Source organism: Stegodyphus dumicola, chromosome 11 (genome assembly GCF_044657685.1).
Source record: "Stegodyphus dumicola isolate Sdum_Otavi_A_Nest chromosome 11, ASM4465768v1".
In the NCBI taxonomy this organism is placed as follows: Eukaryota; Metazoa; Arthropoda; class Arachnida; order Araneae; family Eresidae; genus Stegodyphus; species Stegodyphus dumicola.
In genome coordinates, this window is record NC_140778.1 from 151,214,893 (window position 1) to 151,230,777 (window position 15,885).

A 15,885-nucleotide genomic window follows, 5' to 3' on the forward strand; every position below is an offset into this window, starting at 1 on the left:
AATCTTGACTGTGTGTCATGTGAGAGAGAGGCAAAAACGTGCAGTTTGGCTAAAGTGTGCATGTACAGTGTTCATATAATCATCACACACCACCTATATAGAAATTAAAATACATTTAGTTCTACGTTTCACATAGTACTAATGTTATGGAAATATCTAGTTGTAGTACATAATGTGGGATATTTTTATGCATGCATTATAGGAATTGTATGAAGTTTTCACTATGAAATGCACCATTGTATCTAAAATCAAGAATCTGCACAACAGATACTTCTTCACTTTTAGGATCAAAACATGATATGAAATGAAATGTCTACAGTGTTTGGAGATGTGATATTTGCAGCTAGGACATTTGTCTTCTGTGATAGTATAGGGTCAGATCTGCTTACTATCTGTGATTGAATACACTGATGGACATATTGAGCATCTGCGTGAATAAAAGTTATATGAATGTATAAATATCTCATTTAAAGTGCCATCTGGTGTTAAAATTTACAGTAGCTTTGTATATACATGTTGAATCTGAACAAGGGGGCAAAACTTTATGGGGTGATTGAATGCAGCTTTAAAAGCAATATTGTTGAGAGATGTTTTTAATGGAACACTGAAGGGAAAAAATTTGGGTATTTGGTACCTTGTGATGTTTTAGGCAGCCTTCAAGTTTTTCGCTGCCATAAGTATTTTTCCTTGTCTTAGATATTCTGATATTCTTAGATATTGATATCTGCAGCAAATGATAGCTCAGAGTCTTCCTTAACTAAACCACTCATAACATCTGCTTATTTTTTTAATTTTAGGATCAACCATCAAGGCAACAGTACTTAGTGGATATTTTGCTTTATCATAGCAGAAGAAAGGTATTTAATGTTTTTTCTTTCTTTTTCCTCCTCACTGTAAAATATGTTTTTAGTTTATCAAACAGATATTGTAAACATTTTTGCTAATAAAAACACCAACTTTAATACCCTCATTTACTATGAATAGCCTACCAGTGGCCAAGTAGATGAGATTACTGAATATTGATAGTTCAGTCCAGATTTGCATCTTGGCAGACTACATGAATTTTTTCCTCACAAATTTCCTTTGACCTCTATGATGTCATCACATTCCTTGAAAAATATAGCTTTCATGTGATTTGCTGTAATCAGTTAGAGATACTGACAATGAGAATTAATAATTGTTAATTATATTGTAATTTTTCTAAAAGCCCTTTGTGAAAAATAAATAATTTTTAACAATTATTTAAAACAGGTATTTTAATAAACATGCAAATAAGAATATGATTATGAAAAGTGGTCTTTACAATTTGTAAATATATTGTTTTAATATACATGTCATTTCAAATACCTTCTTCAAAAATTTGAAATGCATGCAATTGTTGTATATTTTTGTTTCAACTAATTTACTGTAATAATAATAAAAAAAAAGTAAAAAGCATCTAATCAGTTTTTGATAGAAATTAAGATTAAGATGTGGTAAATTATATAAATACTTGCCTTGTTTATTGGTACTGTAGCTCTTATATAATATGCATAATAGCCACAATACAAATAAACAATGCAGATATTTATATGATTTACAACAGTATGCAAATAACATAGAATAACACAATATAAATATTGTATTGCTGTATTCTATTTTTTTTTTCCATTTTTTAGGTAATTGAATTTTTATTATGCATTAAAAAATCTTTGATTTGTGGCCCACCTAGCTTGTTATACGTTTAATTAGTCATTATTTCGCAGAGTTTAAATTCTGTTGTGATTTTGAATTATAAAATTAGCTTGAGAATTATAAATATGCTGTACTGCACTTACAGTGAAATTCTGGTAATTGTCATATTTCCTTCACTGTTTTCAAAATTTGCTGAAGCTTATCTTCTCTCTTAACCTGAATAAAATTAAACATTGAGAAAGAAAATAGTATATCTAAAAAATACTTATTGCATAATATATATTTATTAGGCTGAGGAAACAAAATCAATTTTAGGTTATCTTAATTAGCAGGAAAATAGGCTCTTATGAATACCCCCCTTCCCCGCTAATGTTTTTAATGAATTTGTTCTTTACACACTTTTCTAGAATTTATATTTTACTTATACGCAGTTCCACATATCTTATACATTCTAGGAGTCTCAGAATGATCCTGACATAATCCATCCGATCTTAACTGTTAGAATACATTTTTAATTATTTTCTATTTTATCTTTCCTTTTATTCTTCTATGATAGAACTGCCTTTTAAAGTCTTGATAATAATTTCATCCTATATATTTATAAACTTTCACATATATTTATATACTTATCACATATATTTATGTACTTAAAACATATATTCATATACATATTACTTTTTCCCATATATTTTCGCATCATGTTGTTAATGCACCATTGTTTCTGTTATAAATAAATGTTTTCTTTTTGTCCTTTTAATCAGAATGTAGATAGAGTTCGTCAACTGTTATCACAAGCAAGAGAATTTGACCCCACAGAAAATACATTAGTCTGTTCTCAATTAATCAGTTTATTTGCTGGGTTGAATGATATTGAAATGGCAAAAAAATATATGACAGTTTTGTAAGTGTCTTTTTTTTTTCCCTTGTAAATGCTATGCTAAGTGTCATAAATCAGACAATTTTTGGAAATTCAGAAATCGGACATTCTTTTGGTATCATGATACTTAAAATGGAATTTAAATTTATGCTATTGTTCAATGAATTTGTCAGACAAGGAGCTGTTCTTTTGTATTTAGAATAAAGTCAGTTTTTTAATTTTTCCCATCAGTAACCAAACAATAAAACTGCTGCATGTTGGTAGTTTTACCCATGTTCAGATGCTAGTGAATGGTTTGCCTGCATGAAAGTTTTCATGGTTTTCTCTATGTGTAATATGAATATGAGCCAGTTTCCATGGAAGAAACCTTCACAAAGGCCTCCTTTCCCTTAAGCAAATAGGCCTCATGTGCTAATGAATAATCTGATTCAGTTTTGTAACTTAATGTTTTTGAAATCTTGAAGTGCAGCTAAATTTGTGCTTTTAAAATAATGATGATGAGTGCTTTTTGATTATCTTTTCCTTATTTTTTAATGACATCTGCATAATAAAGTTTTTCAGTTCCTTTTTGAAATTTTCTTGCTTTTACTCCTTTAACTTGAGAGAACAACTGCTAAATATTAGATTAGAATATTCTAATATGGCTAAGTAGTCAGTGGCTATCTGGTTAAGGGGAGGGATGCTTTTGTAGTGGATTTTCTAAAGAAGACTGATTCATACTCACATTACACATGGGGAAAACCATAAAAAAAAACAACCATGCAGGACACTTGTTTGCCTGGGGATGAAACCAGTTTTAACTACCACTATTTAGCGGTCTTAACGATCTGACTACTAGTAAGTGTTAAAAGGTCATGTTGTGCTTGTTGTTCAGTCTTCAGTACATTAATATCTAATAGTAGAAATTGTTTATTTCCGTAAGGCACTTTTATATAAAAATATGTTAGATTTAAATTTCTAAGCTGTAGCTAAAGACTGACATTTAAATGAAAATGTAAATTTTTGTCATATTTGTTATGATTAATATTTAATTATTATTAAGATTATTTTTTCATTTGTAGGAAGGAAAAACATCCCACCTATAAATTGGATTCTGTGAAAGTTCTAGAATATGCGATACTGTTAATAAAATTTTCTAAACTTGAAGGTAAGAAAATTTATTTTATTCAAAGGGTTTTACATATAATATTATTTACTTTCAAGTATTATTACAGTTATTCATTGTGTTGCTAAAATAGATAAATTTAATGTGCATTGAAATAGCATATTTAAACCAAACTTCATATTATAACTTCATATAACCAGTTATTGAACTGTAATGAAAAAGCTAATTATAATTTGTGTAAACCTTTTGTGCATAACTTTTAACACTGTAAAATTTACTGTGACAAATTACATGCCATTATGCTTATATTAAGTGTTTTGATGACTTGCTTTATTATGATAGTGTAATTCATGGGAAGCATGTTGAAATTATTTTATCCTTTTGATTTATATGCATATTTTACATTTTCCCCAACTTTTTTAGGCACCTTTAATAAAAAAGTATATGAAAGATGCCTTAATAAAGAAATAATGCTTGGATATTTGAAATCTTTTTGTGTTACAGGGCAATAGGTGTCAAACAATTTTCTACAGAAAGTTTTTTCACCAAAGTTGCCTATTGGCCAATATTAAATCAAATGTGTTATTTATATCTGTTATAATAATGTTCTTTAATTAAAAATAAGTATTGTCAGTAAAAAAGTTTTTTTTTTTTTTTTTTTTTTTTTTTTTTTTTGGTTCTTTATTTATTGAAATACTAACTTAAGAGATGTAATTCTTACATTTAGGAAATTCTTGTGTTATTTGAAATGAGCTGATGGCAGAAATATGTTTTCTTATTGCAAATATCAAGTTGGCTCATACATCTTTTTAGAGAAAATTGTTTGGCATATGTTGTCTTAGACCATATATATACATGTACACTATTCTTTAAAATAAAGCTACAGAGCTACTTAAAATGACTTGATTTCACATGGCTTTATTTTTGAAATTTACAAGCACAATAACCAGTAATACATAAAATAAAGATGAAACTGTCCAGTTTTTCAATTTACAAGTGCTTTGTGGGATTTCATTTATTGCATGAAGTACTAAGATGAGCCATAAGGAATTAATTGTCATCCGAGTGTAAAAATTTATTCAAGAAGGGTGAGAGGTTGATTTCATTTTAAAGGATGTGATGCAATTAATGTTGTTACTGAATTAAAATATCATCAGTAATGTCAATATTGTTAGATAGGTACTGGTCAGTTACTGATACACTTTATCCTAAGAATACAGTAATGCATAAAATTTTGCATAATCTTTTTTTAAGTAGAGCTGTGCCATGTCTCTAAATAAATACATACTACCAGCATATATACAGACACTGATACAATTAAAATACAATGCTCATTCGAAAGTAGCAAATTATGCAAATACATTATGAATGAATTTACAGTACCTTTCTCGATAATGACACATTTTCTCAGTATCATTAAAACATAAGAACATAATGTAGAAACTGTACATTATGGAACTAGTAAGAGTATTAACACCAAATTTGAAAATACAAGCAAACCTTTTAACTCTTCAAGTGGCCAAGGGTGGGGGGGGGAACAATTATCATTACTAGAAAATTGAACGAGATTCTTGAATGAAGAGCATGTTGTCTAGTTTTTTCTGATTTTTGTTAACATCACACACAAAAGGCATATTAGACTGAAAAATCCAAAAACAGTAATTAATCTGAAAATAAATAAAAACTAGCCTAGTAAGCAAGAAAAATATGTTACACCCAAAGTCTAATTTTCATAAACATTTGCCACAAGGCCTTCTGAGAAAAGAATTCAGACGACTGTTAATCATGCCATCAGATCACATAATCGTTCTATTTTTAACAAAGGGTTTGGACCTGAAGCCCAAAAGTTCCCCAAAAGACCATGAGTAAGTGGTATTTTCTTCTTGAGATAAGTTTAGTAGAATTGTAGCAGAATGAAATAACTTGAAGCATTGAAAATTGAATTTAGAAAAAAAAATTTAATTCAAATTTTCTAAATTCAGTTTTTTATGCTTCAAGATACTTCATTCTACCACAGTTCTACTAACCTTATCTCAGGAGATAATATACTCAATAATCCATTAGTAAATAAATTATTATTTTATTACTTTGCAGCTATTGTGCATGTATAAGGAAATCTATTTTAATTCATTAATGTATTTAATTTAATTCAATATATATATATAATTTTAAAACACAAATACTTATGTATGCATTACAAAGTCCAAGATCTGGACTCGTTGTGACTTTGGCGATTCCAGACTTGGGGTTTTTCTAGATATTAGATTATCAGATTAAATCTAGTAAGATGGCATGTAGAAATTATAAAATTAAAAATATGAAATCTTGATTTATGAAATAATGAAACATTTATGATCTAAAGCAGCGGTTCTCGACCTTTTGACTAACGCATACCATCTAAACAAAAATTGAAAACTTTTAGTACCACCACCACTCTTGAACAAAGCTCAGATCTCATAAATTTACAAGTGTTAGAGAAAGAACTCAATCAGGATGTTGGGGTTTTAATTTTTTGAATTTAATACTTAAAAATACTTTTCTTCTTTACGTACCACCTATTTTTCTCTTGCATACCACCGGTAGAGAACCTCTGATCTAAAGGGTATCAAAATTTACAAAAAAAAGCTTGATATGTGTTTACTGTATTTATCATTTCTTTCAATGTAAGTTGTTCAAGTTGCTTTGTTTCTTGTACTAATACTTTCTCTTTAATTCTATAAACATACATAATTTCTTGTTCAGTTACAAAGTTCCATTGTTCAAATCCTGTAATTGCTGTGCCAAGAATTTTGACTAACTTGTCAATCGAAATTTTTTTGTTTTCAGTAACCTCTTTGTAACTTTCTACCTTCTGTAGGGGTATTTTCTTAATCTAGAACCATACTACAGATTTCACCGTCCATTAATTGAATGATGATTGACTCATTGTCATTGTAATGAAAATCTTCTGTTATATTTTCTTCATTTGTTACTGCTTCTTCACATTTCTTTACAAAATCCATTAATTGGAAAATTTCGTTTGGTTATCTGAACACCTTCAGATTCGCGTCTGTCATCTTCATCATCCTCACCCTGAAATATGGTAGCTGGTGCCATAAATTGTGCCATGCACGTTTTTAAAGTATCTGGAGACACATCTTCCAGTGATCTTGGGATGCTCCACACAGCAATTTTATGCTAAAATATTTCAAAAATTCTTGAATCGTTTTGCTATTATTCAAGAAATTGAATATGGTTCTTAAAAATGCTACTTTACATTTGCGTTTCAGTGCACGAACTATTCCTATCCCACATGCTAAATGATGGACATACAGTTTGGAGGAAAGAATGATATGGATACATTATCATTCACTAAAACTTTAAGAAGTATGAGCCAAAATGAATTAAAGTATGAAGTACAGTTTGAAGTATGAAGTATAATTGTACCAGGACAGTTTTTGCATCATCAGGTAAACCAACCGAATTCAAATGCTGCTGAGCCTCGGGTATGAAATGATTTTCAAACCAGTCATTCATTAACGGTTGTGTCATTCATGCTTTCGGTATTTGTATCATATATAATGGGGAAAATCATTATTCTTTTAAATCCTTAAGGTTGTGTATTTTTCCTATTATGAAAAGTTTACATTTGTCCATTCCTGCATTTGCGCATGCTAAAATTGTTAGTCTTGTTTTGAAATCTTTAACACCAGTTGGAGCCTTTTTTGTAGAGATTGCCAAGGTATTTCATGGTACATATTGATAGGAAATACTAGTTTCATCAGTGTTGTAAATTTGTTCTGGAGGTAAAGTTTCATTATTAATAAGTTCAGCGAATTTATCTGCAAATAATTTAGCAGCTTCAGTATTAGCTGAAGCTTTTTCACCTGAAATTTTCAATTACCTTATATCATAGCAATTTTTTAATTTGGTTAACCAACCCATTGAATATGTGCACTCAGTTTTAAAGTTCATTTCTTCATGAAATATTTTGGCTTGAGCCATCACCATTGGACCTGTCAATGGCATGCCCTCTCTGCGACACTGTCTAACCCTAGACTAGAAGAGAAACACGCTAATGTGACAATCAAAATCGTAAAAAACAACCTTATATTTAGCGTAGGTATAATGAAACACTCAATCGATTTCGAGGGCAGCTAAAGGTCCCTCCTCATCAGGAGAAAGAAATACATAGAAAGAAGAAAATAGGAATCACAGAAACACGTGGTGCTTATCAGCACTGCACGTGGTTATAACTAGATTTTTAATCAGAGTTGCACTGGCCGCCTACTTTTACTGAGCCAGGCTGTCTGATCAAGCATAAAGAAATATTAGCGAAGTTAAAATAGGGAGCGAGGGGCAAATGCACATTACGCTCAAAAAGGATTGGCTATGGGTAATCCTCTCAGTCCGGTACTTGCTGACATTTATATGCACTATTTTGAGATGAAATTATTTGATAAATTATCTTTTCGTCTTTGGATTCGGTATGTTGACGACACTTTCGCACTTTTTGACGGTTATAAAGAGGATTTATCCGAGATTCTATCTATTATGAATTCAATTGATCCAGCCATCCAATTCACTCTTGAAATTGAATCCAACAATTCCCTCCCCTTCCTCGATATTCTTATAATCCGCAATGAAACCGATTTTAGCACCACTGTGTACCGTAAACCCTTTGCAGTTTGTTTACCACCCCATGCCAAGTCATGCCACCCTGTTAAGCAAAAAATGGCTTCTTTTTACTATTCTGTTTTCCGCGCGCTAAAAGTTTGTTCCTCTGAATCTTTGCTTACCAATGAACTTAATTATTTGAGAGCAGTTGCGATTGACCGTGGATTTTCTCCCGTGATTATTGATAAAGCCGTCAAAAAATTTTCAGATTCCCATCAAAGAAGACATTCCACTGTTAGAAATAATATCAATGACCTTGTCGTGCTTCCATTTTATCCTTCTGTTAGCTATAAAATTGCACGGATTCTCCAGAAATTCAATTTTCAAGTCGGTTTCTCCCCTATTAATAAAATTCACCCTTCGATTCTAAAAGATTGCGTTTCTGTCTTGAATTCTTGGGGAATTTATAGTATATCATGTCAGTGTGGTTTAAGATGTATTGGCCAAACAAAAAGAGCGTTGAAGTTTCGTATCAAGGAACATGAATCTTATGTCAAAAAAGGGGAAATTAACAAGTCTTCAATAGCGTATCATAGCTGGACTTTTAACCATAATTTTGATTTTGGGTCTGCAAAAATCATCCAAAAGGCTTCTTCCATAGGCGAATTGGATTTTCTTGAGGCTTTTCACATTCACAAAGATTTAGAAAGTTTAGTTAATGATTTGAAGTCCAATCCAGTCCTTCCTAATGCTTTTAAAATTCTACTGTCTTAATTCAATTATTTTTGCCGATAGATGGCGTTACCTCCTCGCACTTGGTACTACCTGAGGGTATAAAAATCCGTTCAGTGGTTGCTTTCCATTATTTGAAGTTCAGATTTTGAGCGTAATGTGCATTTGCCCCTCGCTCCCTATTTTAACTTTGCTAATATTTCTTTATGCTTGATCAGACAGCCTGGCTCAGTAAAAGCAGGCGGCCAGTGCAACTCTGATTAAAAATCTAGTTATAACCACGTGCAGTGCTGATAAGCACCACGTGTTTCTGTGATTCCTATTTTCTTCTTTCTATGTATTTCTTTCTCCTGATGAGGAGGGACCTTTAGCTGCCCTCGAAATCGATTGGGTGTTTCATTATACCTACGCTAAATATAAGGTTGTTTTTTACGATTTTGACTGTCTAACCCATTCAATCATCACTTTGTCATGATTGTCACTTTTACCATTGCGAATAATTTTTCTGTTATTCATTGCAAATGGGTTGTCAGAATCCACAAAAAATTCAAAAAGTTCTTCTGTTTTCTTATGTCATATACAGTTGACTTTCCAAAGCCATACTCCTTGAATAATTTTGAGACATATATACCTTTATCCATTTTTTGCAGCAAGCAATCTCTTTTTGTTTAATGGACATTGAAACACGCTTTCACTTTGTAGATCCTGTTGCAGCTCCAGAATTTGAAACTCTTTTTGACATAATCGAAAGTTCAAACTTTAATTTTCATGAAATTGCTGTAATAATAACAGACAGCAAAAAATAATAAGCTGGATCAAATAAATAGCTGGATAAAGTTAAGGAACAGCCCAATCTGCTATATTAACTGAAATCCCTTGGAATCAGTAAAGTATAATTTTAGCCTAGCTTAGTAACGACAACTATAGATTATTGGCTATGCATCATGAGATTGGCGACAAAAGACAAGTTGTTCTGCTAAATTTTGTCTTGCTTATATTGTGCATTGAGACGATTAATCCTGAACTGCATTAGCTTAGTTATTTATTATTCTTGCATCTACACTGGTGTGCAAAAATTAAGGACGAGACGGTTTTTTCAATATAACTTTGTACAAAAGCTTTCCAAATCAACACATTTAATACCGTAAGATCCCCAATACGTAAGGACATGAGTAATGTAAGCAACACTTACTAAAAGAGAAATCGGAGGGATAAAAAGAAGCTTTATTGAAAAAGTAGCATGGAGCGCAATGGGACTGAAGGCCGAAACATCCATGTGATGGGTGTCCAGCAAGAAACATCCGGTCTTTAATAGGGGATATGGTCTCCCCTGACTGCTAGGCAGGTTTCACAGCGTCTGCCCATGCTGAGAATGAGGGTGTCATTGAGTTGTTGAGGCATTGCTGCCCATTCGTCTTGCAGCGCCAATCGAAGCTCCGGAATCGTTACTGCTATACGGCTATCGTGATTTTAACTGCTATATGGCGTGCAATCTCTTTGCCAGAAATACTGATCTTACACCGACAACATGCTTTATACTACTCAGACACTCCCCCATTACGTCTACCTGCATATCTGCGCATGTGCTACCGTACATCACCTTACTTAATCTCCTGATTGGTCTTTCTGTCCACTCTGCCTCTTCCTTCAGCTGATATGCTAATTTTTCGACTTCGTCCTTAATTTTTGCACATTAGTGTATTTCTTGCACATGCTTAAGGTTTATCTGAGTCGCGAATAAATAAATTTTCACATATACTTGAGGCTAGTTGAGGCATTAGATATCTTACTGCTTGATGCAGTCTCCTCGGGTCTTAAATTCTGCTATCGAGTTCCTCCTTAAGTTCTAAATTTTTGCTGCTCCTAAATTTTGGGTCCCAGTGCTTTCCCTAAATTCTAACAATTTTGTTATCCCTTAATTTTTTTGCTCAGTGTTTATAAATTCCAAAAATTTTGTCCTCCATAATTTCTGCCATCAGGTTCAGACGAGCTCTGGCACTGTTTCTTGGTTTATGTGAATAACCAATCAGTTATTCTTAAGCACAAAATATAATCTTTTGGCCTTATCATTAACAAAATCTGTTTTTAGCATGTGGAACGGCATTTTTGGTAAATTTTTCCTCATTAACATTTTTTAACGCATTTAACTTAAATTTGTAATTATCGCCAGGTGTAATATCAACATAAAATGTTACCGGACTCTATGTTATTCAATTAATAATATAAAAAAATGTTTAGGCGTCTCTACATTAATCATTGCTCATGTTGATGTGTTGATAAGCATGTAGTGAGGAAAGCAAAATATAATAAATAATGATTCACCAAATTGCCGTCAGGGATATAAAATATTAGTAGGTGTAAAATCAGCAATGCTTCTATGTATAATATTTTGGTTTGAGATGTATGCCAATCGGGTGTGCAGCTATGGAGCCAAATTATTGATCACAAAAATTTATGCATTTATTTATGCTGAAGTGATTATTATTTGTATTTATTTATACTAAAATGATTGTTTCTTTAATAATGTGATATTTTGTTTAGTTCCGAAGTGAAAGTGAAATTAAGAATCAGAACTCTCCACATAGGGGAGAGGAATTAGATGCACATGTGTAAAGCATACAAAACAAAAATTGCTTTCAAAAAATTCATGTCTTTGAGGTCCAGATTTTAGATCATTCCAGATATTGGATATCCAGATCTCAGACTTTGCACTATATATATATATATATATCGAAATAGAGAGGGAGACAAAAAGTAAGAAATTTAGAGCCAAATTCACAGACACAAAAGAAATGAAATTCAAAATTATTTTATTATTTATTCTTTAATTTTTTTTATTCAAATTTGTTTTAAAGTAAAATTTGTGATATTGTATGACAACTTTTCATGTAGTCGCATATAGACATACATATATATATGACTTGGCCATTTGTATGTTTAATGCTACTATGATGCAATATACACAAGAAGCAAAAAGCCACAAAAAATATCTGGTTGTAACAAAAGTTTTCCTCCAAGAAACATTCTTAATGTAGTTAGTGGGGGGAAAAAACATGAAAGCAATACTTTTAGCACGGGTAGTAAACACCACTCAGATCTATGATTTTCTCCCAACGCTTTGATAGTTTTTTAAAGCCGCAACTTCACAACTATTTTCTGTGTTAATGGACGGGGAGGGGAAGAAATTGCTGTGAAACTGGAAAAGTATTTTGGGCCGTTCGGGTATTTTGAGGATACAGCTTAGCGAAGGGTCTGGGTTTAAAAGAGTTAAAAATGAAGGGAAATGTAGGGATTAGTGATTAGGCTTTTAAATGCTTTTCTTCAATGAGGGAAAATTTATATAATACAAAGAAATAGACCCGTTGAAAGAGGTAAGTGGTTAAGACTCCAAGGATGTCAACTTTGACATTTCTTACCAATCTTTTAGCCTGGAAATGGGGGGGGACATGAAAATTCAAGTGGCCAACAGTAGCATCTCCATTCTGCGGGGCGTAGGCTTCGCATGCACAGTGATATGCTTCGCTAGCATAATAGGCTGGCATCTGCTATATACTATTGGCAATTAAAGACATGTTGTTCTGCTAAATATTGTCAGGCTATGAAGTTAACCCTGCTTAGCAGTTTACTTGTGCCTTATATTTAGTGTGATTATTAAGGAAGAATTTTTTTTTATGATTGGAATGTTCAAAGTCCTATTCATTCCGACGACATCTACGCGTATTATTAAGTTCCATCCTTCGAAATTAGAGGAATTAGCTCCTACATCCAGAACTGCTTGCAAATTTACATGTGATGATTGTGAGAAAGTTTAAAAAAAAAAAAACTGTTTCATGCACGCGAACGCACAGAACATGGCAAAAATGACGCACTTAAAAAATAAGTTTTTTATTTGAAGATAATAGAACTATTAATATCAATACAACTCTACAAGAATTTAAAAGTTTTTTGAAGGATATCTATCTTATACTGAGCTATGGGAAAACAGTTTTGGTGAGGTGGAATGTTTTATTTGAAAAGACAGCAGTAAATTAAGATGGTCTGAAATTGAAAATTCAAATGAAAAAATTAATTATACTGTTTCAAATTATGCAATAAAAATGGATCAAGTTTTTGATGAATGAATGATTTCAAAAGGTTTGGTCAGCTAATTATGAAATTTATTAAAAGAAAAATTGTGAAAAAAAAGGGGATAAAATATTTCAGTCATTTCAAAGGAAAAAACACATTTCATTGCACAGTGCCATTTAAATGATAGCATACACTTTCAAGCATGTGAGACACACTGGCAACAATCAAAAGACTATTTTCAATTATAATTCTCATAAAAAATGGTTTGAAGTAAGAGGTAAACTGGCTGAATCGACAGTAAAAGCTTTACTAAGCTGCAAAATTAATAGTCAACTAAATTGCAGTGAATTTTTTAATGCTGTTAAAAATAACAAAGAGTTTTTAAACAAAGTTCACACTAGTGTGAACACTAGACACTAATGATAAATACTAATGAATAATATATTAAGTTAATAAAAATTTGTTTTAACTCATTATTGTTTTTTTTTAATAACTTCGTTAATTAGCTTTTTCAATCCTTTTTTATTTTCCTTTTTTCTTTTGAGCAAAAATAAATAAATACCACCCTTGTGATATATGACTGTAAGACAGCTTCTCTTGTTCTCCACAAAGGCCTCCCTTCCTGCAGAGAGCCCTCATGTGCTTTTCCATATTCAGATGACCTTATAGAAAATGAGTTTTCACTGCAATTTAAGATGAAAGTTCAAGCTTCATTGTTGTTTGGGGTTTTTCCTTTTTCTTTAAATTCATTGTATATATGATAGAAAATTGTAATTTTCTGTAATAGTCCGTAAGCAGGATTTCAACTAACTGATGTTTTATGTGCCTCCAAATTTTAAATACTAGTTTAATGAACCAACATTAATATGTTTCTTAAATGTCCTTTATTTGATAGCATTCTAAGTACTTATGTAGTGGTGGCAAAATTATTTTCACTTTTCAAACATGAAACATATGCCAGGGTTAGAATACGTGCTAACAATTTAGGGGGCCTACAACAACTGCAGTTGTTGGGGGACTGAGCTTGAGAGGGGCCCCATCATGCATAAATATTAATAAAAATAGGCTAAATTTCTCACTGAAACAATATTTTTATACTTTAAATTTTGGAAATCTTGTATGGAGTAAAATTTAAAGTCAGCAATTAAAAAATATTTTGATATAACGATTTTAATTGTTTATGATACAATTTAGTATTTTTGTAAGTTTAATTTTTTTAATTTCTTTTCAATAGAAGCTATAGAAGTTGTCAAGACTGAATGTAAAGAACTAATCTACTTTGGTGGAAAAGAAATAGTATTGAAAACTATAAAAAGATTTTTGAATGCTGCAGTTGAAACTGCAGACATTGGATTTGTACAAAATGTCCAAAATCTCCTTCTACCTCATTCAAAGACCTTAGGTTCAATAAAGTCATTTTTGGAGCCTCTTGTTAAAATTCATTTGCACAAGTATGTTGTTTGCTGTTTATATTTTCATATTTTTTTTTAATGTTTTGAATACTAAATTGTTGGAATAACTTGCACAACAAAATGCAAATCAGTGCATTAGGCAATCTTTGTGATAGCATTAATGGAAAGTTGAGAATTTATTTGCATAGTTTTCCTTTGTTATTATCAGAACTCTTACTATGTTAATTTCAGTATTTTGTAGTGCTTTGGTTGTATTGCAACTTAATGATAAAATCGTTGATTAATCCAAAAATATCTAGTAAATGGTAATTCATTTGATGTACTTAGTAAATGTAACTACAGTGATGGAAAATCAGGTGAAACACGGAGGTCATCATCCCTTACAGTGATGGAAAATGAAATCCTATTACTAAACAGAAGTTTCATTCAATAAATAAATTTCGGGCATTAGTCTATATATTTTATTGTATGCAACTGATGTGTGCATTATCATGTTAAATTTAAAATTATTTTTACAAGATGTGTAATTACCAGTGTATTGATTGCAGACATGCAGATGTGTAAATATAAATTTCTCAGGGAACTGAGCAAGAATGATTATGGGGGAGCATGAAGTTAACTTTCAGCTATGTCTTGTACGTGCTCTGTGATTGGGAGAGAGATCTTTTTAGCCGAGACAGCATATTAGCATTTTAAAAAGCATGCTGTATTGCAGCTATGATGACCATTATTTTAATAAAACAAGTGTCCTTAAAACCACTGATGAGTTGCAATGCATTGATTTCATTCACTATTATAATTCACAAGAGAAGAATGCCATTAGTGTAAGAAATCCCTCCCTACAATCATGTCACAACTTGGTAACAAGTGTTCATCAGACCTCATTTTGATCCTTATATGCCCATAAATAGTATCTAGGTAGAAAGGATTTTCGTCTGCAATATATATCTCCATTCTGCCTTCCAGTGGGCTTTAATTTGACATCACTAAAATTGCATATAAGGATGATTGGTAAGTTAGTTGTAAATCCACCAAAGGGATCCTGCAGTGGGTTAGTTTATCAGTTAAGGGGACTGACCCTGTTTGCCTTGGCCACAAACTGGCCCTATGAAATGAATGCATCATCTTCAGCTTCAACCTAATGGGAACGGGGATAAATTATACACACATACACATCCTAAACCAGGACACCTATTGATAATCTATTTGGAGTGTATGTATTCCCTTATTTTTCTTGAAATTCTTTTTAATTTGTTAGGACTTCTTAAGATTAAATTAGTGTTAAAAATCATTATTTTCTTTAAAAGCTTTCAGGACGTCATTAAGACGTCTACAGGTCTCCATGAAAGCGTGATGTGAGCATTAATTTTCAGTAAGTGATTTGAGACAATTCATGTGGTTCTGCCATTTCTCACATATGC

At 31.7% G+C, this 15,885-nt stretch overlaps 1 protein-coding gene across 1 annotated transcript in view; it reads left to right on the top strand.

Moving 5' to 3' along the window:
- LOC118186010 (leucine-rich PPR motif-containing protein, mitochondrial-like) overlaps positions 1–15,885 on the top strand; it is a 202,506-nt gene that overhangs the window by 117,625 nt on the left and 68,996 nt on the right. Inside the window, exons 21-24 of the mRNA XM_085827326.1 lie at positions 798–857; positions 2,436–2,575; positions 3,613–3,698; positions 14,287–14,503. Coding sequence (XP_085683452.1) covers positions 798–857; positions 2,436–2,575; positions 3,613–3,698; positions 14,287–14,503 — 503 coding nt within the window. The remainder of the gene's footprint in view (positions 1–797; positions 858–2,435; positions 2,576–3,612; positions 3,699–14,286; positions 14,504–15,885) is intronic.